General features: G+C 33.2%; 4 protein-coding genes across 4 annotated transcripts; 3 read left to right on the plus strand and 1 right to left on the minus strand.

The window, feature by feature from the left end:
* The first annotated feature begins 845 nt into the window (after nucleotides 1–845).
* On the plus strand, nucleotides 846–3137 carry LOC127251434 (F-box/LRR-repeat protein 12). Its single transcript, XM_051275118.1, is given in 4 exon segments — nucleotides 846–1019; nucleotides 1938–2662; nucleotides 2665–2983; nucleotides 2985–3137. Coding segments are annotated over 3 exon segments (753 nt in total). The 5' UTR covers nucleotides 846–1019; nucleotides 1938–2334; the 3' UTR covers nucleotides 3091–3137.
* A 240-nt stretch (nucleotides 3138–3377) lies between these two features.
* On the minus strand, nucleotides 3378–6372 carry LOC127251990 (peroxisomal membrane protein 13). The gene is made up of 5 exons (XM_051275975.1): nucleotides 6225–6372; nucleotides 5538–5774; nucleotides 4469–4773; nucleotides 3950–4042; nucleotides 3378–3837 (listed from the first exon to the last, which is right to left on the minus strand). The coding sequence occupies exons 1-5, from the start codon at nucleotides 6247–6249 to the stop codon at nucleotides 3622–3624; spliced, it is 876 nt and encodes a 291-aa protein (XP_051131932.1). The 5' UTR covers nucleotides 6250–6372; the 3' UTR covers nucleotides 3378–3621.
* A 3063-nt stretch (nucleotides 6373–9435) lies between these two features.
* Nucleotides 9436–13796, plus strand: LOC127251327 (uncharacterized). Its single transcript, XM_051274992.1, has 7 exons — nucleotides 9436–9842; nucleotides 11222–11321; nucleotides 11906–11971; nucleotides 12366–12471; nucleotides 12589–12671; nucleotides 13132–13193; nucleotides 13295–13796. Exons 1-7 carry the CDS (start codon nucleotides 9598–9600, stop codon nucleotides 13407–13409), a joined length of 777 nt encoding a protein of 258 aa, XP_051130949.1. The 5' UTR covers nucleotides 9436–9597; the 3' UTR covers nucleotides 13410–13796.
* Nucleotides 13797–15249: 1453 nt separating this feature from the next.
* On the plus strand, nucleotides 15250–24824 carry LOC127251445 (ubiquitin carboxyl-terminal hydrolase 5). Its single transcript, XM_051275139.1, has 14 exons — nucleotides 15250–15415; nucleotides 15494–15642; nucleotides 16790–17041; nucleotides 19078–19222; nucleotides 19326–19385; nucleotides 19471–19566; nucleotides 19979–20362; nucleotides 20839–20979; nucleotides 21090–21260; nucleotides 22463–22720; nucleotides 22813–22961; nucleotides 23248–23799; nucleotides 24009–24282; nucleotides 24511–24824. Exons 2-14 carry the CDS (start codon nucleotides 15524–15526, stop codon nucleotides 24691–24693), a joined length of 2784 nt encoding a protein of 927 aa, XP_051131096.1. The 5' UTR covers nucleotides 15250–15415; nucleotides 15494–15523; the 3' UTR covers nucleotides 24694–24824.
* Nucleotides 24825–24841: the final 17 nt, after the last annotated feature.

Consider the following 24841-nt stretch of genomic DNA (forward strand, 5'->3'; position numbering starts at 1 on the left):
AAATTTTAAACAAATTCATAATAAAATTTTAAAATTCATAACTCACCTCAAATATTAATGTCATATTAATATCGGCAAAATCCACCTCAATTGTCATTCATAGCATCATATGATACATCAACAAATAAATACAAATTTTTTCAAATCACAGTATATTATATTATTTTACGAGTTTTCATTATTTAAAAAAATATCAAATTAATATATTTATATATCACACCAAAAAATTATATCAATTTTCTTTTAGATTTATTCTTTTACTATTTAAAATTAAAATCAATAATTACAAATCATTTTAATAAAAATATATATTTTTTTTACAAAATATCATATCAAAAATATTATTTACATTAAAATTTGAATTAATATTCGATTTTATTTCAAATTAATTTCAAAACTTTACTAAATAATTTATAAAATCGAAACTCAAATCCATATACCATTCATTGTTTGGAGGTTTGAATTTTGAATTGAAATAATTGTACAATTTGATATAAAAATATTTTGAATGTAATTTTTTTTTAATATAATAAAAAAATATTTAATTTAATATTTTAGAAAGAAAATTAATGAATAGTAATTTGTTTGTAAAATCCCATAAATAAACACATCCTAAATATATTAAAAAAAAAAAAACAAGTAAGAATATAATATAGTTTTATTAAAATAAGTATTCTAAAATGAAATTATAACTGCCCAAAAATATGGGATTCACTTGCCATGCCACCCATTCTTATGGACTTATTAAACATTATTTGATTTAATTACAAAAAAGCCAAAAATACATTAAAACATATATGGACAAGAAAAAGACAGCCAAATAATATAGTAAAATACAATCTATTTTGGACTCTGCCTTTTTTCTCTCCAACTGCTACCTTGACGAAATCTTCAGTAAAATCCACATGATTTTCTTTTTTGATAATTTTGACGGCATAAATTGAGGGAAGCATTGGTGAAAGATGAGATTAACTTGGACGTCCTGATCGAGAGATGTCCGAAACTGATGTCTCTTACAGGTAAATTTTAAAATTATTGTTAGTTTTTCGTTCTTGTTTACAGATTTTGTTAGGAATTTTTGTTGATAAAAGACTGTTTTTGTTTTTTTTTTAATAGATTTATTTTAATTTCGAAGTTAGGTTTTAAGATGATTTAGGGATTTTTGTGTTTTGGATGATTTTGAATTCTGATAAAATGATGTTTTCTAGTGACGAACAAAAGTGTAAAATTGAGGCGATGATTTTCTTTCTATAAATTTTTATGATTGGGATTTTCATTTCCAATTTAGAAGGAGATCATTTTCCCTGAGAAACACAAGTCTGTGGAAATATAAAAAATAAAATTTATTTAAACGGTTATTTGTTTGTGATGTTTAATAGTGAAATTTTATTTGAAGAACATTTTAGAAGATTCGTTAACTTTATTTTCTATCAGAAAAGAGGATTATATAGTATTTTTTGTATAGTTGTGGAAATTCTATGGAATTCTTTTGATATGGATATTGAACTGCTTATATCAATATGATCGCATCTATTTAAGGGTGGGGATGTTTATGTTTGATAGAGAATGGTCAGAGTGTTTATTAGATCTATTTCATATTGAGTTGACAACACACATAGACTTGAATTAATACAGTTTATATGCTACATTTACATTATGTTGTTGATCTGTCGATTATCACTAATTAGAACTATATCGGTACCTTGTGTTGAAATGGTTTAGCTGTCGACTAGTTAGTATGTAAGAATTAAATATATAGAAATCCCAATTCTTTTCCTTGAGAATTGTGGACAGGAAGTAAATAGTTTAGCTATTGTATTTAAAAATTAAAGGATAAACAAAATTATACAAAATCGGTATTATATATATAAGGATGATTAAATGTATTCTATTGTAGTTTTCTATGAACTAATCAGCACATTCGTTGATAAATGCAGCTGTGGTTCTTGCGGATATGTTCTCAACTTAACATCATCGAATCGTATTTTTTCGACTATTGGCTCCAAATATCGAAAATTCATCAACAAGGATAGTATCTCTTTCATTTCTATCGATCCCAGTAGATTTACTCAGGTAGATGAACCAAAGTGTCTTCCCATATTTTTGGGACGTAACCGATCAAAATCCAAACTTCTTTGTCGCAATTGTGGAGTTCTAATTGGTTATGGTTACGGAGATTCAACTATTCTCAATGGTTTTGATTCGACAACTTCGTCTCGCCCATCCTATAAAAAAATTGTCGTAAAAGTTCAAGCTTTGCAACCCTGCGAAGATTGATAGTAAAAATAACCATGGTGAACATAAGTTCGTCTACCTCTATTCTACACTTCCCGAATGACTGATCACGAGGCATTTGGATTAACATGTCGTCGTTGGCTTCATATTCAAAATTTAAGTCGTCGATCACTGCATTTTGAATGCTCTTTCACTAATCCAAGTGTGTTTTCCTTATCCCGACCTTCATTCGCCGTAAATGCTCTCTATTTGAAGAAATTGCTTCTTCGTTTTTCTAAGTTACAGTCGTTGAATATATCGGGGTACATCAAAGTTCCGGATTCGGGCTTATCTGTGTTTCTTAACTGCGGATTGAATTTACAGAGCCTGTATTTGGATTGTTGTGGGATTTCTGATACGGGGATTTCTTACCTTGCTCGTGGATGTTCTTTTTAAGGATTATTAGTCTTTACATGTGTGATATCACTGATATGGGATTGAAAACTCTCTCCACGAATTGCCTATCGCTACGAGATGTGAATCTTTCACGTTGTTGTCGAATAACCGATGATGGAATTAATTATCTTTCTAGAAATTGCCGGCAACTTCAAGCTGTCAATATATCTCGATGTATAACCATCGATGGCACTGGCTTTCGAGGTTGCTCGGATACTTTTGTTTATTTAAATGCTAGCAAATGTAGACTTGAACAAGAAGGCGTGCGATCTGTCGTTAGCGGAGGTGGTTTGGAGTACTTGAATTTGTTGACAGTGGTCGATTCATGGGCATGGGATAGCCTTGCTCGAAAGTGTTCTTGTTTTTAGATTGAAAGTGGTCAATTTTTGGAATTGTAGAACGATTGGTGACGATGATTAGAATGGAATGTATCTTTGTGTCATGAAATAAGACTGCATGTGAACGGATGCCAAGCGTACTTGCTTTGCCCTTTGATAATTTGATACCAATGATACCATTAAATCCAAACTTGGCCATTGTTCTTTTTCTTGTTAACTCGATTTAGTTTCAGATCACCCTTAAAAAAAAATTAAATTTACTTAAATAAATTCATACAAAGATACACTTGTTTTATCTTACAAACAATCAAAATGCTATTTAAAAAACACAAATAAAAAGTCTAAAATTCAAACCGAAACCAAACAAAATTTACACTCAAAATCCAACAACAGATTTTATTGAACAACATAAGATGCGTTGAAGCCGACAACCAGTAACAAACAATATTACAAGCATTGTTCTAATGTGACAAGTGGATCACAATTTTTTACAGGGTGGATTTTTCATCCTCAATGCAGCAACATGGTGTTGCTTTTAGTTATGCAACTTTTTAGAACTGATTATCATCAGCTATAAAAGTAAAGAACAAATAAAATCATATAACCTGATTGACTACTTGGCGTCGCCGCCCCATACACTATCCCAGGCACCGCTAGGGGCAGCCGGTTTGGGTCCTTCGATAAAGTTTTGAGGTCCATGGGGGTTGTGAGGTCCTGGAAGGCCCTCCATTCCAGGGGGTTGAACTTTCTTTGGTTTTGTTTTGATTCCCAATATTCTAAACACAAATCGAGCAAGCTCGCCGTATAACATTCCAGACCGATCAAACAGCTGCAAAAGAAACATCCATAAATTCAATGGGAAAATCCTCCATGGTTCTTTTTACAATATCATAAAATGGAGATGTAAATTTAGGTGGATGGATGTATGGGGAAGTCACTACCTGAAGAAGGGCTGACATAAACATATGGAATGCCTGGGTGTTTTGGTCAATCAGCATTGCGACGCGACCAAAGAAATTCACCACACCTTGCATCTGCCATTGGCGATGAAAAGAAATATAATCAATAGTAGAGCTAGAAAATTAATCGATCACTGCATTGGCACATACTGCCCTGTTGAGCTTCCTGCCCACCACGCTATCTATAAACATTAACAATATCACTCTTTTTTCCAGCAGGCAGGGGGGGAGGTGGGGGGATAGGTCCAGTGCACATTAAAATTTATCATCCATCCTCGATGATTTTTAAAATAATGAATTTTCCATAATTCAGACTTTTTAATTTCCCTCATTTAGATTTGTACTTTACTAATTGAGCAAATTATCAAGAAATGATATTAGTCATTGCTTGATAATTTAAATACTAATAGCATCATAAAACATATTAGCCATGCCACAAGCTGGCAAATTATGATGAAAAGGATCGACTGCCCCAGAAGAGATGATCAAGAACCAGCTTACCACTCTCATCAGCGAAATCCAAAAATTCGGTGGAGAAGGAGGACCCCCAAATGGACTATTAGGATCTTGCTCGCCAAAAGGGCCTCCCATGCCCATTCCATAGCCTCCCATTGGACCTCCTCCATAACTACTGTTGTACATCCCCCCCCCATACATACCACCTCCATAGAGTCCTCCACCATAACCTCCTCTTAACATGCTATTTCCATACATCCCACTGTTGTATGTTCCTCCATATCCTCCGTATGATGAACCATACATTCCGCTCCCATATCCAGAATTATAGTTCATCCCTGAATTATATCCTGAAAAGCAAAAACATCATGCAGTATCAGATATCACATAGGCATCAAATCACTAAATCAAAATACAGAAATAAAGTGAATGCAAACATTATACCAATTACCAAGTCCATATCCCACATTAGATTCTGGCAGTTGACACTTTATACAATTATTGGAGAATCTTCTAGTTCATATGTATGTAGCTTCACAATCTTTTTCAAAACCTTTTTTTGTGTGTGTGTGTGTGTGTGTGGAAGTATCAAGGATTAAATCAGAATATATAGCCATCCCACATTCATTGCAAGAAGAACCAATAGGCTTAACAAACAACTTAAACATGTATCAGCTATGGCATTGTTAACAAGCATTCAGGCTCTCAATCGGCTTTAAACAAATGAATGCCAAAGGATAGAAAACCCAAACTAAAGTTTCCAGAAAATTCGCATCATGGAATCAGATAAAAATACAATTAAAGAAAAATAGTCAAAAGGAACTACAGATTTTACCAGAAAGAGCAACCTATAGTACATGAACAGTTTTATCGAAGAAATTTTCATTCAGACTCCAAATCAGTTTTGAAGCAGGCAAATCTAAAATTGGTCCCAAGCACAAATATGGTTGTATATCATGCTAAACCCCTCTCATTCAATCTGCACCCCTAATTTTGAACCAAAAATTCACCACACACATGCAAAACCAAAATTCATTAAACAACAACAACAACAACAAAGCTTAAAACCCATCTGACGCAATAAATTTTCACATTGCATAAAAATAGCATATACCTCCGTATGTGCTAGTCCCATATGTCTGTTGTTCCCAAGGTCTTGTAGGCACTGTCCTCCCGAGTGCGTTCGTAGTAACAGCTGTATTCCTATTAGCAGTTGAAACAATCTCTCCAGGTTGAGCAGTTCCAGAGGCTTCTACTACATCACTAGTATTCCCACCAGACGGTGGTTTAAAAGGCGCAGGCCCTGAAGAAGAGGAGCCAGCCTTCTCCCATGGTTTTGGTGGGCTTCCTCCTGCACAACAATTTAGATCAAACTCACGTATGAGCCAAGGATGACGAATAATACTTGCCGGACATTAACACAAACGAGAGTGCCATTAATTGGATAACAATTCAAAGCAACACACAAGCCCACGCGTATTCGAATGCAAATCAACACCCAAAAATGCATAATTTCAAAAACAGAAAAAGGCAGGAATCCCACAGTCGCGCTAAATTTCTCAGAAGGAGTTTGGTAAATCGGTTATCGACTACAATTATCTTTTAACAGACATATACATAATTTTCAATCGAACGACTAAAATTATTAATCCGACAAATCAATCAAACAATAAAACCCCAAAAGCAGCGAGCACTAGAATAAACCCCAAAATTCAGTTCCCCAAAAAACAAAAAAAAAAAAATCCAAAAATCCAAAAAAAAATGATAGTTATTCAAAGGGATCGGAAATTTATCCGCGCACCTGATGCCTGCCCGCCGTTCTCCATGGAAAGGAGACAGCCGCCGAAGACGAGAGAGAAGAGCGAAGAGAGCCGAACAATCGATCGGCAACCAGTGGCCAAACTTTATCTCGAAATTTATCAGTCCTTATTTTCGCGAAGCCCGAGAGAAATTTCAGGGTGCAATGACGAAATTACCCTTTTATTTCCACTATATCTAAACGCGGTGCCGTAGCGTCGAGTGGGCCCGGTCCACACCACTTTACCGGCGGCCTGCCCAGTTTGACCCAAGTCCATTTGTATGTTGTAGTTTTTTAATTATTACTCTCTCCGGTATGTATAAGAAGATAAAAATTTATTTAATAATTTCATTAATATTAATTAAACTCTTTATTTATTTTACTATTATTTTATAATTATATTTATTATATAATAATTATTTATATTAATATATTTTTTAATTATTTATTAATTATATTTTATTTAAATTCTTGTATTTTATTTAAAAATAAATAATTTATATAGAACGGAGGAGTATATATTTTGTTATTTTTGTTTGTCCATATACAAAATATTTATTTTTTAAAAAATATGAATTTCATTTGGTGTGTAATTAATTAAATTGATTTATATTTATTAAATATTTTTAAAATTATTTATTTTTTAAAATAAATAAAAATAAATAAATTTTGAATGATTCATGCGTAACATGTAATATATTGTGTAATTAATTAAATTGATTTATATTTGTTAATTATTTTTTGATTTAATATATTTTACCAAAAATAAAAAAGTGTCTATTGTTTTTTTTAAAAAAAAAAAAAATGTCAATTACTACATAATGTAGAACAGAGGGAATTCTATTTTACCTTGATGTGTAAAATTAATACGAAGATACCGATGTAATAAATATAAGTGTGGATGTATTTGCAATGTATAATGAATGTCTATACATACTAACAAAAAATAAGTACTTTATAGTTAGATAAAAAAAAAATATGTCAAAATGTATAACTATGAGATGAATCACACAATATTAATTTTATTTGATTAAATGTAAAATAACATAAAATTTAAAATATGAATATTATTTGATAAATTGATTCTACCAATTTAGGTAATATTAATTGTCCTTAATACAATGAGATTTAATTAGTACTTGGATTTTAATCAATTATAGTAAATGTATAATTAAATTTAATCAAGTAATATTATTTCATCAAAAAAAATAGAAAAGTCAGAAATTCGGAATACATTGGTTGTGTTCTTTTGTGGGTTTTAGCACAAGTTTTTACTATTCACATTATTTTTTCCCTAAAAAATATCGCATCAAACAATAATTTTTCTTTTTTTATATTATCCTACAAATTTATTTTACATTTAAAACATAACGTAAATCTATATTTATATCACATTAAACGACTATTCAAATTCAACTTTTTACTATTTAGAAATTCAACTCAAAACTTAAAACCTACAAACAAACACACCCATTAGTTTATTTTTATAAATTATATTGATAGTAACAAGGTTAGGTATAAAATAAGTAAATATTTTGTAACATATTACAATTAGATTTAGATTAGAAATAATATACCAAATATTTTGGAAATAATTGAATGTATGGTATGATATAAATATTTCAATATATTAATATTTAAAGACAATTGCCAACACAATTAGAATATAAATAATATACCAAATCTATTTGAAATAAATAATTATCATTTGATATAATTATTTCGAGATATTATTATTTAAAGACATTTGTAATGTAACCAATACTATTAGGTTGTGTTTGATACAGATAAATAAGGTCAGAGAAATGGAAATGATATCATTTATCTTGTTTGTTTGAGTCATAGAAATGGAACTTGAGAAATAAATCATTTCCATTTCTCTGTTTTTACCACATGCAGAGAAATAGAGAGAAATGATGTTGGAATATATGTTTTTTTTTAATTTTTAATTTTTTTTGTACTATTTAATTTTTATAATTTTTTAAAAATTATATTATTTTAATTTTACAAAAAAACAAACTTAATTTATTTTTAAAGTATTTAACTTTTACGATATTTTAAGAAATTGTACTAAAATATAATCTTAAAAAACATTGTATATAATTTATAATTTTTTTTTAAAAAAAAATTTACCAAAAATATTTTTTTATGAATTATCATTCGTTAAAACTCTCTTTTCTATCGGATTAATCATTTATTTTTGTTTGCTCGTTCATATATCTGCATTAACTCTCATTCTCTACTCAATTTCTCTCAAATTCTATTATCTATTATCATTTATCTGCAATTCTATTCTCTGTACTAAACGCACTCCCTTAGAATACAAATAATATACCAAATCTATTGGAAATAAATCAATTAATCATATGGTATAAATATTTTGATACATTAAAACTTTACTAATTATGAAATAAAAATTTAAACATTTAATTATTACTTTAAATTCAACAATTATTATCATATTTATTATATTATAATTTTTACTATAATTAATTACTAAATAATTTTCTAAAAACACCCACAATTACTTATTATTATTATTATTATTATTATTTTTTTATCAAATTTCTAACATATTAATATTAATATTTATTAATTTTCACATGGAACCCAAATAGATTATTTTTACATAAATTGAAAAACAAGTGTACTACAACCAATACAACACCACACTATAGGGCAGGGATTTCAAATTTTCAATAACAGAAGTTTGTTACTGACAATAAATAATATTTATTTATATTATAATATAATTTTGATTATACACGTGTATTATTAATTTTTTTAAAATTATATTGCATAGAAAAATAGAGTGGGGCCCACTTTGTTAACTGCGGGGCCCACCGAGTTGGACCTACTGCTTGAATTGTAACCGATTTTGACAAACTTATGCACAGTGAGAAGTTATTGGTAAGGTGATGCTGACTAACCATTATTTATTATTTCAAATTTAATAATAATAATTATTATTATTATTTCTATTACCGTACGTTCAAACATAAATAATTTGTTATAATTTGTTTCTAAAATTTAATGCAAAGCGGTTACCCTTTTGTTGGTTTTCAGTAGTTATTGGACAGATGATATAAATATTAATATTAATTAGTCATTCTGGTATTGGAACGTGACGAAAAGACTCTTTTACCCTCAACTGTATTTTTTTTTTTATATTTTATTTTCAAATGTTTTGGGTCTACACAGTTTGTATTAATTAAAAATGAATTAAAAAAGGGGAAAGAGGCTTTATCTGCTCCTTCGGTGCCTTTGTTTTCTCTCCGGCATTCAGTGCGCCCGTGGATTCCGTCGGAGTTCAGCTCGATAATCTCGAGAATCTCGTGTGGGTGTGTTTTTGCAGGTTTGGGTGGTGTTTACTTCAATGGCGGCCAGCGCCAGTGCTCCGTCCGAGTGTCGCAGCAGGACCAACAACGGGAGTAGCAACGGCGGGAACAACGGCGGCGGCGGTGGTGGAGGGCGGGAAAATGCGAATAGAGGAGGAGGCGTACCGCCGACGGAGAAGTCGATGGCGAGACTCCCCTCGAGACGGCGCCTTCGCCACAATCCTGGCTTAGCGGATCAATGGTCGTCGCACGAGCAGGCTACGCTAGTGGAATTGCTCTCCAAGTGACCTCCTGCCTCCTTTTTAATTTTTTTTCTGAACTAGTGCGAGTTTGGAAGTTCATTGTTTGCTGCCTTTCTGTTCGGATTCTTTTTATTTTTTATTTTTTTTTATGAGGATTCGAATTTGCCTTGCTTGTGTTCGTTCTAGTTGGATTTTTGTAGGTTACTTTTCGTGACGGTTTTTTTTTGCTCTGATATGAAGTTTGGTATCCATGGAGTGAGAAGAAATCGTGCAATGGCGATCAATCTGTGGTCATCGAGATTTCCAAAATATATTTAACCCGTGAATTCTGTGTGAATTTGGAGATGGGAAATTAACTTGTGCTTGCTTGCTTGTTGATTGCTTTGTATTTTGTTTGATATGCTAATCACTTGAAATGAATCTGTGGAGTGATAACCAAGATATGATATAGATAGAATCATGAAACTAGTGATCTGAAGTTATTTGACATGTTAAAGGATTTATGTAATCTGAAACTTCTTACCCTGGGAACTACACAAGATTTAATGGGAATATTCTTTCCAACTCTAAGTTCATGTGTTTTGCTTTGTTTTCCTGATTAGTTCTAGGTTTCTCTCCTCCCTTGAACTGTTTCTTTGTCTTTTCATAGATTCGTTCCTCGATCGTTTTTCAGCTAACGGTTTGCTTTTGTAGCATTAATGCCGACAAGAAAGATTGCATTTGCATTCACTACTTGCCACGTGTTTCTTTTGTCTTTTTGTAGATTCGTTCCCGATCTTCGTTTTTTCTTACTAACCGTTTGCTTTTCTAGCTTTGTTGTCGACTAATAAGTTCACATTTGCAAACAGTATCTGCCACGTGTTTCGTGCTGCATACTCACAAGCATAGTTGTATTGTGCTCATTAAATATTCCTCGTTGCTGTAGTCAATAATGCTTTTCATTACTTTTTGCACGTGTTGCTATTTTGCGGATGATTGGCTATGCCGGCTACCATATTGTTGTGTGGGGTTTTAATCAGGTTACGTTGACACAATATTTTATGCAAAGTTGTATCATAATTATTTTGTCTTTCTACTATTAAAGGTCGTACGACAAATAAGCACTTTAATATGATGTATAAATAGATATAAGATCATTTTCAACTTGTACCCTGGAATGAGCACGATTTATTCATACTTCATTAAGTGCTTGTTGTCATGGTCTATTAAATAAAGTCTGAATCAATCTATCAGAAGATAATACTTAGAAAGATTTACTGATAGTGATCTGTTGGTTTTAGAATACTGTGTATACTTTTTTTTATCTCTAAATAGATATAATTTCCTTTTGTATCGATTGCTTGTGATGCATTAATATTTGCTATATGTTAACATGCATTAGTTTTATTTGTGTTCTCAAAATTGGATAAAAATTTCACAGACATTCAACAGAGCCTGCTCTTGTTCGCTATGCTATGGTTTCTCAGGCTTTGAGGGATAAAACTGTTCGGGATGTTGCACTCCGCCATAGATGGATGAGTGTGAGTTCTTCATTCAATATTCAATATTCAACCTTCATATCTATTTTATCATCCCCATGAAATCTTTTGGCTAACCATATTGATGTTTAGGTATGGAAGTAGCAAAAATGTTGGTAGAACATAAAACCTGCTATAAATCGGCGTTGGCTTTTTTTTTTTCATAAAAGAAAAATGTGTAATGTGACATGAAAAGAGTACAAATCAAGCTCTTAATTCATGTCATTTTACCGTAAATAATTGACATTTATCATAATTTCTCATTCCCCCTTAATTAAAATTGTGGGCAATGTCTGAAGAATTAAGGGGGTGAGCTTACTGATGAGCAAAGCTATATTTTTTTGTAGTTCTAAGTATTTAGATAACTTAAATGATGTATCCTTTTTCATTAAAGGGTTTTCTGAAAAAAGGAAGTATCAGAAATATACAGTGATATGGAGAAAATAATACTTTTGCCCTGTTTACAATGTGAAATATGATAATGACAGATACAAGAACACAAGTGGAGTTGAAATGAACCAGCCATTGAAATCTTATTATTATTCTCAGTTAACTGTAACAATGATGAATTTTTTACTCTTTTGCAGAGAAGGGAAAATGGCAAGAGACGGAAAGAAGCTCTCCACTCTTCAAAGAAATCTAAAGAGAAAAAGGTGATTTATATAGTTCTTTGTATAGCCATTCATAATTGTCGTAGTTAATACTAAGGCTCCCCGCTCTAACCTCTACATGTCAATGTGTGAATATTTTCTGAGTATTTCAGATGAGCATATATGTTGCCGTTTTTGCAATATTGCATGTGTGCTTCTTCTTAACAGAAATGAACTGGAACCTTTCAGAAGTTATCTGATTTTCTAAGTGTTGTTTTGTGATATTAATTGTTTTATTTGTTCTACTAAATAAATTTAAAGAACTAAATTTGTTAGCTAGATGCTTTGTTTTTGCAACATCTTATGTCCCTTATCTGTTTAATTTTTCTTTCTTTCTTTCGTTCTTCTTCTTCTTCTTCTTTTGTTTTGATTTCTTCCTTATTATTTTGATTTTCAGCAAAAAAATACAGAATCACTTCCAAAAACTTCTCAACCTGGAAACATCACTGGCCTGCCTCCTCATGCTCAGCCGGTGGAGATTGATGATGGAATGTCGCTGAAAGGTCAATCTGCATTCTTGTCTCATTCCTGTCTCACTCATTCGGGAAAGAAGCATACATTTTTTTTTGCAAGTTACCTGCTGATTATCCCATTTATTTATTGTTTTACTTCTATTTCAGATATCGGCGGAGTTACTGGTCAGCTTCTTGAGCAGAGTGCTCAGGCTATGGATCAAATTTCTGCTAACTTTTCTGCTTACAAGGTACTCACAACTCCTATGTTGTGTGGAATTAGTTCTATCTGCAATACCATGGACAATATGCTACATATTTTCATCTTTTCTTTAACCTTCTCTCAATATTTTCACCTTGAAACGCAACTTTCCAAATATAGTTATTTCCTTTCTTTTAATGTAGTCGAATTCAAATTATTGCTTCTATAAATAGACAGCTGATATATTTGTATATATTCATAAAACTAATGATTACGGATGAACATGCTTACCTTACTCTTCAAACAGAAATATGTAGCGGTCATAGATTGTGGATAATGATAAATGCGATCACCTTCCCCCCCCCCCCCCCCACCCATTATTCTTACTGTTTTCGGACTGTGTATTACTATAGTTATTGCATCTGTTCATATTAGCCTTATATTTTAATCAATCAATCTGTTTTTTACTATTACTGTATTGACATCATCTTTGATATTTCGGCTTGCAGCTTCAAGATAACATCAGCCTCTTTTGTCAAGCTCGGGCGAACATCCTCTCAATCTTGAACGAGTATGCCTATAAATACTACAAATCCTTCAATTGCTTTCAACTGGCGTAAATATTCGTTGATACACAAACTGCAGCCGGCTTAATCTTGTATTTGCATGCAGCTTGAACGAAGTGCCGGAAATAATGAAACAGATGCCTCCTATCCCTGTGAAACTGAACGAAGAGCTTGCAAACACCGTGCTAGGACGACCACCAACTATGCCGAACAAACCTTGACAACCTCGCCCCATCCAATTTGCTCAAACTCAGCGACGATGACTTCTGCAAGCTGTAAGTTTGAGCCTTCGAATAAAACTGGGCGGGTGGCATGAATCCTGTCCGATGCTTCTCGATGCATTCAGCAATATTCATGCCATGCTTATTTTCGTTTTTCCGTTTTTTCATAATCCATGTCTGCGCCGTGCGTCAATGCGCGCGGTGTGGTTGGGAAGACTGTGCTCATTGGAGCAGCTAGCGTAGAGCTTATGTTTAGCCTTGTAAATGAGCTTAGGCTATATATGATATGGATCTTGATGTTGCAATCAAAGGGGCATTATTTGTGATGTCCGAAAACTATTATTATCCATTTTGAAAAATCTTGATATCTTTTAGCCATGCTTTCTTCGACTAGGGATGGTAATTGGTGATGTTGTGGGGGGATTCTGTTAGAAGTTCTAAATTTATGGTGGGGTTTGAGTTTTTAAAAGTTAGAAGGCTTGTTTGGATGAAATGTTTATAGAAATAGAGAAAATAAATACTATTTGAGTTGATAAATAGGGAAAAGTTGAAGCTGATTACTAGTCTATTGTAAAATTTGCCTAATATTGAAAATGGGTATGAGCCCCAAGCCCCCATAATTTGTTTGGTGTTGGCCGAAGTGCTAGCTTATGTTTTGGCTCGTCTAGTGCAAACTCATGATATTTATATATATAAAAAAAACTCATATGATATTCATACATATATTCAATAAAAACAAATCCATTTTGAAGACTTTTATTTATATGTATATTTTTTAAAATTTTGATATAATTTATCGATATATATGTTTTAATATTAATAATTAGGGAAAAAAATATTTTTTGTGTTAGTATAATTAAAATTCATCAATTTTGATTCAAATATAAAAATCTTTATCAATTTTGGTCATAATATAACCAAAACTATCATTTTTTGTCTCAATATAACAAAAATTCATCATTCTTGGTTCTAATATAAATTTTTTATCAAATTTAGTATCAATATAACCCAAACTCATCATTTTTTGTCCCAATATAATCAAACCTTATATTTTTTTTTTGTTATACCGTAAATAAACCGACAAAAAATGCTGACGTGGACTTGCAAGATTTTTGTAATTTCTTCGAATATAAATATAAGGTTTGATTTCTTTTCACGTCAACCATTTTTCGTCGGTTTGTCGACGGTGGGACAAAAAAAGATAAGGTTTAATTATATTGAGACAAAAAATAATGAATTTTAGTTATATTGGGACTAAAATTGATAAAAAAAATTATATTAAAACAAAAAATGATGAGTTTTGGTTATATTGTGGCAAAAAATGATGAGTTTTGGTTATATTAAGACCAAAATTAATAAAATTTTTATATTGACACCAAAATTGATAAATTTTTGATTATATTGAGACTAAAAATTATTTTTTCCCTAATAATTACTTAGATATTGAAGTATTTCTTTTAGTCGCTCCGTCGTTCAAATCTATTCTCATTTTTCTTTTTACTATTTTTCTTTATCAAAAAAAATAAATTTTTTTATTATTATCTATTTTTCTTAAGATCAGTGTCCTATCAAATGAGTACACAATTGGACGATGGAGGGAGCAGTATTTCCTAAAATTAAAATCTGTATAAGTATGACCTTGCCGGCCCCATACAGGGCCCATAGTATAGTTGCTAATAAATTAGGTAATAAAGTTACGATTTCTTTTTTGGCAAAATAAAGGTCATGCCTGTAATTTTTTGTGTTATACTCTGTATTACAAATTATTTATTTATTTATTTTCCTTTCACGTTTTAGCGGCAATATCAATAAATAAATAAATAAATAATGAGGGATGAATGAGACCAGTGAGTCAGTCCAGCGTAGAGTCAGCACAGCACAACACAGAACAGGCGCAGCAGCAGCAGAATTGCTTTTGAAGAAAGAAACCCTTCCTTCCTTCCCCACCCCAACCCCACCTGTAATTTTCACTCCCAGAAGTCCCTTTTCTTCTCGCCAATTTCTCTGTAAGAATCCCCTTTCACCGCGCCAAATAAACTCCCTCTTTTCCCCTTGTTGAATTATTATTGTTTTTAATTTTTCAGTTACTAGGCGGGAGAGGAAACATCGAAGAAATGGTGGAGGCGGCGCGGCAGCTGGCACCGGAGGAGGAGAAGCAGGCAATCAGGGACATTGCTGTGGCCGCCGAAGCCCAGACAGGAGTCGGGGATATTTTCTATTTAATCACCCAGAGGTATTATACTATTTGTTTTTTGGGTAAAATTTTCATGGGTATGTGTTTTTCAGTAGATCTGCTTTGGGAGCCGACTTGCGCCTTCGTTGGGTTTTTCTTGGGCGGATTAGTAGGGTTGTGAATTGGAGATGTTTGACGGATTTTACTGGTAGGGTTGTAGGGTTTTTCTTGGGCGGATTTTAGCCCAGACAAGAGTCGGGGATTAGTAGGGTTGTGAATTGGAGATGATTGGGGGAGGGTTAGGGTTTAAGAGCGGAGTACTATCCGGATGCTGGGAAAGATAGTTTTGCTCTTCGTCTATGTTTGTTGATGATAATTGGTTGTTGTTTGGGGTGTACTGTGGTTGTGGGCAGCTTGATTAATCATGCTCTGTTCTTTAGATTTAACTTCTGATTGTTCAAGTTCGCGAGAATGCAGTTGGTTTTTGCTTTGATTCATTTCATTGCTGGGTTGAGAAATTTTCACTTCTAATTAATCAAAATACTGAACTTGAAAGAAAAACGTTGATGTGCTTACGTTAGGGGGGGGGGGGGGGGGGGAAATGCAACCATTTCATAAAGAACTGTTGAATGTTGATGATGATACATATATATATATCTGTATATATGGGACAGTTATTTTAACCTGCCATTTTACTACCGGCTACGACTGAGCTTAATACTGTAACACTGCATATTTGTATGAAAAGAGACCAGGAGATTGAATGCCTATCTTGCTGCAGGGCATTAAGTTTTTGTTCGCTTTTTTTTTTTAAAAAAAAATGATTCAGAGTGTTTGAATTAAGTGAGCTTTATGGCTTGACATTTTAGTGAACATGATGGAGAGGGTTGAGGGGGAAGGAGACTTTGCTTCCTTTCCAATTAACTTCATCTTATCATAAATGTTAAAGTGAGAAACCCAGAACTATCTCTATGATTTTCCTAGGAATGTGGATGTTTCTGTTTTGTTCATTTTGTGAAGATACAAATTTCATAGGATCACTACCATATTTTTCTGATGTTTTCCTTGTTCCTAAACCCTATAGCTCTTTTCAGCACTTAAACTCATGAGATAGTTCCTAAATTAATAAATTGAAGGCTTATAATTTTGACTTGCCTTTCTTGTACCTGTGATTGATTCATTTTCCTTCTGATATTTCTAATGATAGATGGTGGCAAGAATGGCTTGGGTACGTCAATCAAAATCAAGGCGGCAATGTAAATGATGGGTCTTCCTCTGAGCATCATGATTCAGTCAACTCGAGTGCAATAAAGAGGCCATCTTCCATTGACAACTCTGATTTGATGGATGAATCAGTGTCTGAGGATCCTGCTATGGGTATTGAGATTCATGATACCTTAGTAGAAGGGACGGACTATATTTTACTTCCTCAAGAAGTCTGGAACCAATTGTGGTCATGGTAAGCGATAATTGATTTTCTTTCACTTTATCACACATCAAGTTGTTTGTTCTCTTTTTGAAAAGAATTTTTTTAAATAGTACCCCCAATGAATACTCTCAGAATATTTCCACATTTATGAATAAAATAATCTATGGCTTCAGAATGGAGGTCCTTCTTCAGGACATTTTAGCTTTTTATAATTTTTCTATAGTTATAAAAGATCCACCATGGCAAGGCCTTTGTGCCATTTTGTATGATAAGGTGTGCCTTTTCCCTGGCTCCGAGGCGTGAAGCACAAGTGAGTTATTGTTGTTACCTTAATTTTATAGTAAATGTTATTTTTAAAATTGTTTATTGTTAATTTTTTCTTAGCATTCAACTGAGTTTGCTATTAATTGGAAATAGATCAGCATGAAAATTTACTTCACTATCGAATTCTAATATAAAAAATAAGATGTATAAATTAAATTTTTTAAGAAGACTTTTAAAGGAGATGGAGATATCACCAGAGTCATACAGTATATATTGGTTGCATGTAATTGTATATTGGTATTTACAGTACCCCATGTGCTATGTTGTGCACCATGCAATGGCAATGGCCTTGTGCTAAGCTGCACGTTGCTCTATTTACAACTATAATATGACCCTTTTCCCTTGTAATATTTTTGACATAATACATATTACTTAGAAATACATTTCTACCGTCTTGCAACCAACAGACTCAAAGTGTAGAATTATGAGCCCTGACATAGTCTCCCTAGGCTGCCATAAACATAAAAATGAAATATAAATGAAAAATTCTTCTTGAAAGATATCCAGCTAATTACTAGAATGGGGTCTAGCTCTTAATCTTTTTTTAACGCACACCAATGCTGGGGAAAGGAAGATTAATAGATCAGCTTGATTTCATTCTAGTAAATCACTTATAATTGGTGAAAATCTATATAATATTTGAATAATAATATTCCTTTGTTGAAATGGAAATAATGTAATGTCTTCAAATGCTTTGTTACTTCCCAAAAGTTCATTAAAGAATATACCAAGATCCATCCCTTTTGTCATTACCCACCTTACTATGTAAATCAGATTGGTAGAATATTGTGTTTTCATTTATGGGCTTCTTCGACCTTGCACCCGAAACACATATTTTGGGGCCCATATTGCGAGAAAAGGTAAGTTCTTTTGTTAATATTATTTGTAGTTTTTTGTTTTTTTTTCTCCTGCATTTACTGCCTCCCCCCACACTGTTGCCCATTCCGTCTGCTTCCCACCTTCTTCCTCTCTCTCCGGACACGTGTTTATTTCTCCTTAAGCATTCCTCCTCTTCTAGATTTCATCAATTCCTCATTTCCTCCCTATATTTTTATGCCATTTGCAACATTTTTATTCACTATTGTATGTTTTTTTGGTTGGTCTAGGAAAAAAACATCCTAACACATTATTTTAGTTTTTATGAGGTTGTATCCATATGTGAGCAGGTGTAACAAATTTCCTGAGAACCTGGTGTTATTTGAAAGCTAATTTCTGACCAATGATATGCCACACTAAAAAGGCTGGGGGTTAAAAAGAACTTCAGTCCTTGAAAAATATTTAAAAACAAGTGGCAGGTAAGGCGCGGATGGGTGGCATCGTGAGGAGGCAGTAAATTAAGAATGTTTTTGTTTTTTGTGTTCTTTTATTTATTTAAAAATAAGATGCACACTTTCTCTAGATTGTGTCTTGTAGCTCAATTTGGGCACCTGGAACATATTTCCCGGGTGCAGGGTTGAAGAAGCCGTGTATGCTAATGGATCTATTCTACGATCTTTCAATTGACTTTTTAATGCTCTTACGACAATAATTTGTTATCATAATCCTGATTGTAATATTTTTTACAATCTACCCAAGAAACGCAAACCCAATAAGGAGAAGTAAAACGATGAAAAAAATTGATCATTTGATTTTTCGGTGTAATTTTTTCCTCTCTCATGCCAAGCATAGCCTATATTTCTTTCGAGATTGTGCCAGAAGACAACTGGATTCTTTAGTTAATCAGTTTCTCTTGCCCAATTCAGGTATGGAGGTGGTCCTGTACTGGCTCGGAAGGTAATAAATACTGGTCTTTCACAAACGGAGTTGTCCGTGGAAGTTTATCCCCTGCGACTCCATTTGCATTTGGTACCTAAAGGTGACCATTCTACCATAAGAATTAGCAAAAAGGTATCTTTTCTGATCTCTTCTGTCTAGGAAAAAAAATGAGGCTTACATTTTATCACATCAGCACTTACTTTTGATTATTGAATAAGTTCAATGTGATTTTCAGGAAACAATTGGTCAACTTCATCAAAGAGTTTGTGAAATTTTTGATCTTACAACGAAACAGGTAAATTTATCTCCCCTAATAATTTGTTATGTATGTTTATAAGTTGAAACATACTAATTTATGAAATTGAGTCTTTTTGTGTCAGGTGTCCGTTTGGGATTACTTCAGTCATCAAAAACATGCATTGATGAATGATATGGAAAAGACTCTTGATGATGCAAATATTCAAATGGATCAGGATGTGGGTAACTTTATTCTTGCTATTATAAAAAATATTCTTTCCTATTAACCATACAGTTGGTCTGAGGTATCAGTATTATTATTATTATTATTATTATTATTATTATTATTATTGTTTTTTTCTTTTTTATGTTACTGAGTTAGAGAAGACTCAGGATTTACCTAGCACATAATGGTTTCATCTAAGCTTAACGTTGCTTTCAAAATGTAATTGTTAAGGCAATGATGTTGTTTCATCCATCTTTGATTTGTGTAGAGAAAGTGATGCTTTATATTGAGGACTGGAAAAAAAAAAGGACAAAATATTTGAACTTTGGAACCTTATTATTATTTTTAATTTTTGCATGAAATGATAATTTAATTTAATTAAAAGCTACATTTTGATGTTCTATGCTTTACAATGTCTGAAGCAGATATTGGTAGAGGTTACTGATGGTAAGATTGAAGGTGGTTTTGGTTCCGGCCAGCAGAATGGATCTTTACAGAATGGAAGCCTAGCTGCAGTGCCTGTACACTCAAGTTTCCCAACTTCTGGAGGTCTAACTGTGAGCAAGTATTCATCAAGAAATGGTAGTTCTGAATCCCAATTGAAAAACCTAAATGTAGAAAGGGCATATGGATCAAGTGGTGTCAGCACCAGGGGGTCTTCTAGTGGTCTCACTGGACTGTTGAATCTTGGGAACACTTGTTTTATGAACAGTGCAATACAGTGTCTTGTTCATACGCCTCAATTTGCTCGGTATTTTCGTGACGATTACCATCAGGAAATAAACCTACAGAATCCCTTCGGCATGGTTGTAAGTTTCCCACCTTATTCAGTGACCTGCATATGCTTGTATTTCTGAACTTCAATGGTTGGTTATACAGCATCAAATAGTTGCTAAGAAAATTTTTGGGCTTGTAGAGTATAGAAACTACATGCCATGAAACTGCAGTTAGCTAATGCATAAAATTGTTAGGTTAGAGTCTTATATCAAATTTGCAATATTATTTTTTAATGGAGGGTGATCTTTTGATGGGGCCTTATTATTTATATCAAATTTGCAATATTATTCTTTAATGGAGGGTGATCTTTTGATGGGGCCTTAATTTTAGCTTTCTTCTTTCAGACATGGAAATTGAGATGGACCTGTATAAAGAATACTTCTAGGTTAAGAGAAAAGATGCTTGCTAGTATCTCCGTGTGGGGACTATTCTGCTAATATTCAACAGTGAATAGGATTGATTTGTGAGGAAGTGATAACTTTCCTGAAAGTTGGTATATAATCTGCAGGGTGAGCTTGCTGTAGCATTTGGTGAGTTACTTAGAAAACTGTGGGCCCCAGGACGTGCTGCAATTGCCCCCAGGCCATTCAAGGCAAAACTTGCTCGCTTTGCGCCACAGTTTAGCGGATGCAGTCAACATGATTCGCAGGTTTGATGCCTCAAGTAAAGCTTTCGTTCTTTTTTTTTGATAATTTTGGTTCTTAAATTTACTTCAAGAAAGTTAAATGAACAATTGAATTTTTCCTTTCTTTGCTATAGGAACTTCTTGGATTTCTGTTAGATGGACTTCATGAAGATCTGAATCGTGTCAAAGAAAAGCCTAAAATAGTTTGTAGGGATGCAGATGGTCGACCTGATGAAGAAGTTGCAGATGAGTATTGGGCAAATCATATTTCTCGAAATGATTCAATCATCAATGACGTATGCCAAGTAAGCACGGCAGACACTTTGTATCATTCCTTTAGTTTTTCTTTGCTTACTTGTAGATGAATTTCATCATGCACTGGCATTTATTTCTTTGAGGCTGGAACAAGGAAGATTAGGGTATGATCTTTAGCTGTTTGCCTGTAATGTTCTTGTTTATATTTCGAAAAATGATAGCCAATTGACTTCTTAATAAGTAGGGGTCCAGTTTTGTAATTACACCTCCGCACATGTTAGTCCAGTAGTTCTATTGAAAGGCAAAACATGATAATAATAAAAGGACAATTCTTTGATTTGTTAAGCAGTAAAATGACTTTCCTCACATATGTGGAATTAAATAATTTTACCCTCTTCTGCGTTTAATTTGAAATGGTTTTTCCGCTTTGCAGCTTGGAAGATTTGACAATAGGTTACACTTTTACTGCACCAATATTGTAAATACTTGCCCCCAAATGCGAAACAATTAGTCGTGCATTATCACTGTGTTTTAGGAAACTATTTTAGGATGGGGTTCTTATACTGGTACTAATGATTTGTATTATAAATATCCTTTTCCCTTGAAATAGATAAATTATTTGAAGGCTGTGTTGTAGTTCTTCAGTCCGTGGTTAGTTATGCATGCTATTAGAGCCCATCAACACTTACGGTTTGTTTGGTTTTATTTTTTATTTTTTTTTTAAAGTTACGGTTTAAATAGTATTTTGATATGATTTTTTATGAGAAGAAATATTGTATTTTTATTGGGAACCGGGTGCAAAGTGGAATTTTTTATTTAAAATAAAAAATGAACACACCTTTAATCTGCTTTGAAACTTGCTCATTGACCTCAACTGCATCAGCAAAACAATTTAATGTATTTATTAAACAGCAAATGTAGCTTTGTGCCTAAAAAACTTTTTTATATTTATTTTTTTATTTGCGTTGTATTAAACATTTTTGGTTGTTCACAACCTTTATATAATGTTAGTTGCGGGAAAAAAAATCTTAATTAAAGTAAGAGATGTTACTAAGTTCTTGGCATTTGTTAATTGAAAATTTCAGGTTAACTACCTGTAAATTCTGTAATATTTCATTACTTTATGGATATTACGGTGAAGTTAACAATACCTCACTCTGCATCTCCTCATGTCAACTGACATTATTTTCTTCTGTTGCTCCACCCAAACATGTTCTAGATTTTAATTTGTCTGGTCTCTTTTGTTCCACAGGGTCAATACAAGTCAACTCTCGTCTGTCCAGTATGCAATAAAGTTTCAGTTACATTTGACCCTTTCATGATAGTATCCTTGCCTCTTCAGTCTGCTACCACTCGGAGTATGAGTGTTACAGTATTTACCTGTGATGGAAGTGCCCTACCGGCAACTTACACAGTAGCTGTTCCCAAGCAGGGGCATTGCAGGGATTTGATCCAAGCCCTCAGTAATGCTTGCTCTCTGCAACTAAATGAAAAACTTCTGCTTGCAGAGGTTGACAGTTTAATTTTTTTTCTCCCTATTGTTTACCTGATTGAATTGATGTATGGATTGGTAAATTTATATCATCTTTGCACTGTTTGCAGATAAGAGGCCACTTGATTTACCGGTTCTTGGAGGATCCATTTATATCATTATCTTCTATAAGAGATGATGATCATCTTGCTGCCTACAAGATCCCAAAAGTGCTGAAAAACACAAAGTTCCTCCAGTTGATACATCGACGCGAGGAATCGTATGTATACTCGTTCCATACAAAGGAATTTATTCTTACCTGCATTTGAATTTAGGATCTTCATATTCGGATATAATAAGAATTTCATAAAACTTGCTAGAAAATTTTGTATTATAGTATATTTTGAAGTATACACCTTTTGCTTCAAAGTGTATTTTGTCATTTTAGTGGAACAAGTACCATTTATCAAATCTAAATCCTTTGTTCCAACCATTACATGTGCATAATGTGTGTTGCTTTCTATGCTATATTAATATATCATTCTCCTTTGTCTTGAATATTCTAGGAGTACTGGCACTTCTCAGAGCACACTTGGATGGAAGCCTTATGGAACCCCTCTTGTTTCACCAATCTCCTGTGATGAGGCCATTACTAGAAGTGATATTCAGAAGATAGTTCGGACTATGTTATCTCCCTTGTTAAGAGCTAAACCTTCAGGTGCCGCAGCAAGTAGCAATACATCTATGGCAGCATCCCCAAATCAATCTGATACAGATTCTAATGCTGCTGATTCAACCAAAGGAGACAGCAACAGTTCTAAACTGTTGTCCTTGGATAAACTTCCATTGCAGTTAGTTGATGAGAACAATGCTTGCATCGATTTGATGGTGGGTGACGATAAGGTGGTTAAGCTGTCCTCATCTTCAATGTCTATACTTGTATTTGTTGACTGGTCTCAGAAGCTTTTGGGGAGTTATGATACCAGCCATATTGAAAGTTTACCAGAGGTTTGTAAATATGGTCGTGTAAACAAGAAAGCTCGCAGCGAACCTCTCTCATTGTATACTTGCTTGGAATCATTTCTGCGTGAGGAACCATTGGTACCTGAAGACATGTGGTATGCTAATTTATTTTATCTATTGTGTTTCCATAATTATGCTTACGAATACATTTAATTTTTTTGAGTGCACATGTTAGATATGGAAAAGATTTTACTTCAGATTGAGATAGTTCAATAAATTAATACTTCCTAATTCATCTTGTTCTTCTCCCTTTTGGCTGTCTGTTCTGCATCTTGTATAACATTGTCTCTGTGTTGCTGTAAAGGAACTGTCCTCAATGCAATGAGAAGCGCCAGGCAAGCAAGAAGTTGGATCTGTGGCGGCTTCCCGAAGTTCTCATCATCCATCTAAAAAGATTCTCTTACAGTAGATCAATGAAGCATAAGCTAGACACATTTGTTAATTTTCCCATTCATGACTTTGATTTGACAAATTATGTCTCGAACAAGAACAACAGCCGGCGTCAGGTCTATGAACTATATGCCTTGACGAATCATTATGGTGGCATGGGAAGTGGGCACTATACGGCACATATTAAGGTACTTAATGTAAATTTTTTTCCATATTGTTTATGTGCTGATGGGTTATACTTTGAATTTGAAGTCTCTATGGGCATTTCAGATCAAAGTTTGAATTCTATCTTATATCTTGTCACATCGACAATTGCATACATAAATTCCTCCATTGAATTCTTTTCTAATGGTTTTACAAGTTGATCTTGTTTAACTTAGGGAAGCATTTTTCTTACATAACATATCTCCATGCAGCTTCTGGATGAAAACAAATGGTACAACTTTGATGATAGTCACATATCACCCATCAATGAAGATGAAGTGAAGTCGGCTGCTGCATATGTGCTATTCTACAAAAGGATAAATAGCGACAGATCTTCTGCAAGTAATGGAATCTACTCTGCCATCGGAAGCCAAAACCTTTCCTCCAACACCTAGCAAGTATAGATTCATGCCAATGTCTGTACCATTACTGTTCTAAATATTTAGGTAAATTATACAGTCCATAGGAAACCATGATGTCGGACTCATAGTAAGTTAGCAAAGGCAATGGAAGAGCTGAAAATGAAGCACTGTTGTAGATACA

The sequence above is a fragment of the Andrographis paniculata genome, unplaced genomic scaffold (genome assembly GCF_009805555.1).
Source record: "Andrographis paniculata isolate CXL003 unplaced genomic scaffold, ASM980555v1 Contig45END, whole genome shotgun sequence".
Classification (NCBI taxonomy): Eukaryota; Viridiplantae; Streptophyta; class Magnoliopsida; order Lamiales; family Acanthaceae; genus Andrographis; species Andrographis paniculata.

Excerpts from the sequence above, each read along its gene's own strand:
- LOC127251990 (XM_051275975.1), bottom strand. The coding sequence starts at position 6,249 with ATGGAGAACGGCGGGCAGGCATCAG. Across the intron at positions 4,043-4,468 it reads GGATTTCGCTGATGAGAGTG|ATGCAAGGTGTGGTGAATTT; the intron begins GTAAGCTGGTTC and ends CGCCAATGGCAG. Across the intron at positions 3,838-3,949 it reads TTATGTCAGCCCTTCTTCAG|CTGTTTGATCGGTCTGGAAT; the intron begins GTAGTGACTTCC and ends TTTCTTTTGCAG.
- LOC127251445 (XM_051275139.1), top strand. The coding sequence starts at position 15,524 with ATGGTGGAGGCGGCGCGGCAGCTGGCACCGGAGGAGGAGAAGCAGGCA. Across the intron at positions 21,261-22,462 it reads TCATCAATGACGTATGCCAA|GGTCAATACAAGTCAACTCT; the intron begins GTAAGCACGGCA and ends TTTGTTCCACAG. Across the intron at positions 24,283-24,510 it reads ACTATACGGCACATATTAAG|CTTCTGGATGAAAACAAATG; the intron begins GTACTTAATGTA and ends ATCTCCATGCAG.
- LOC127251327 (XM_051274992.1), top strand. The coding sequence starts at position 9,598 with ATGGCGGCCAGCGCCAGTGCTCCGTCCGAGTGTCGCAGCAGGACCAAC. Across the intron at positions 12,472-12,588 it reads TGATGGAATGTCGCTGAAAG|ATATCGGCGGAGTTACTGGT; the intron begins GTCAATCTGCAT and ends CTTCTATTTCAG. Across the intron at positions 13,194-13,294 it reads ATCCTCTCAATCTTGAACGA|CTTGAACGAAGTGCCGGAAA; the intron begins GTATGCCTATAA and ends ATTTGCATGCAG.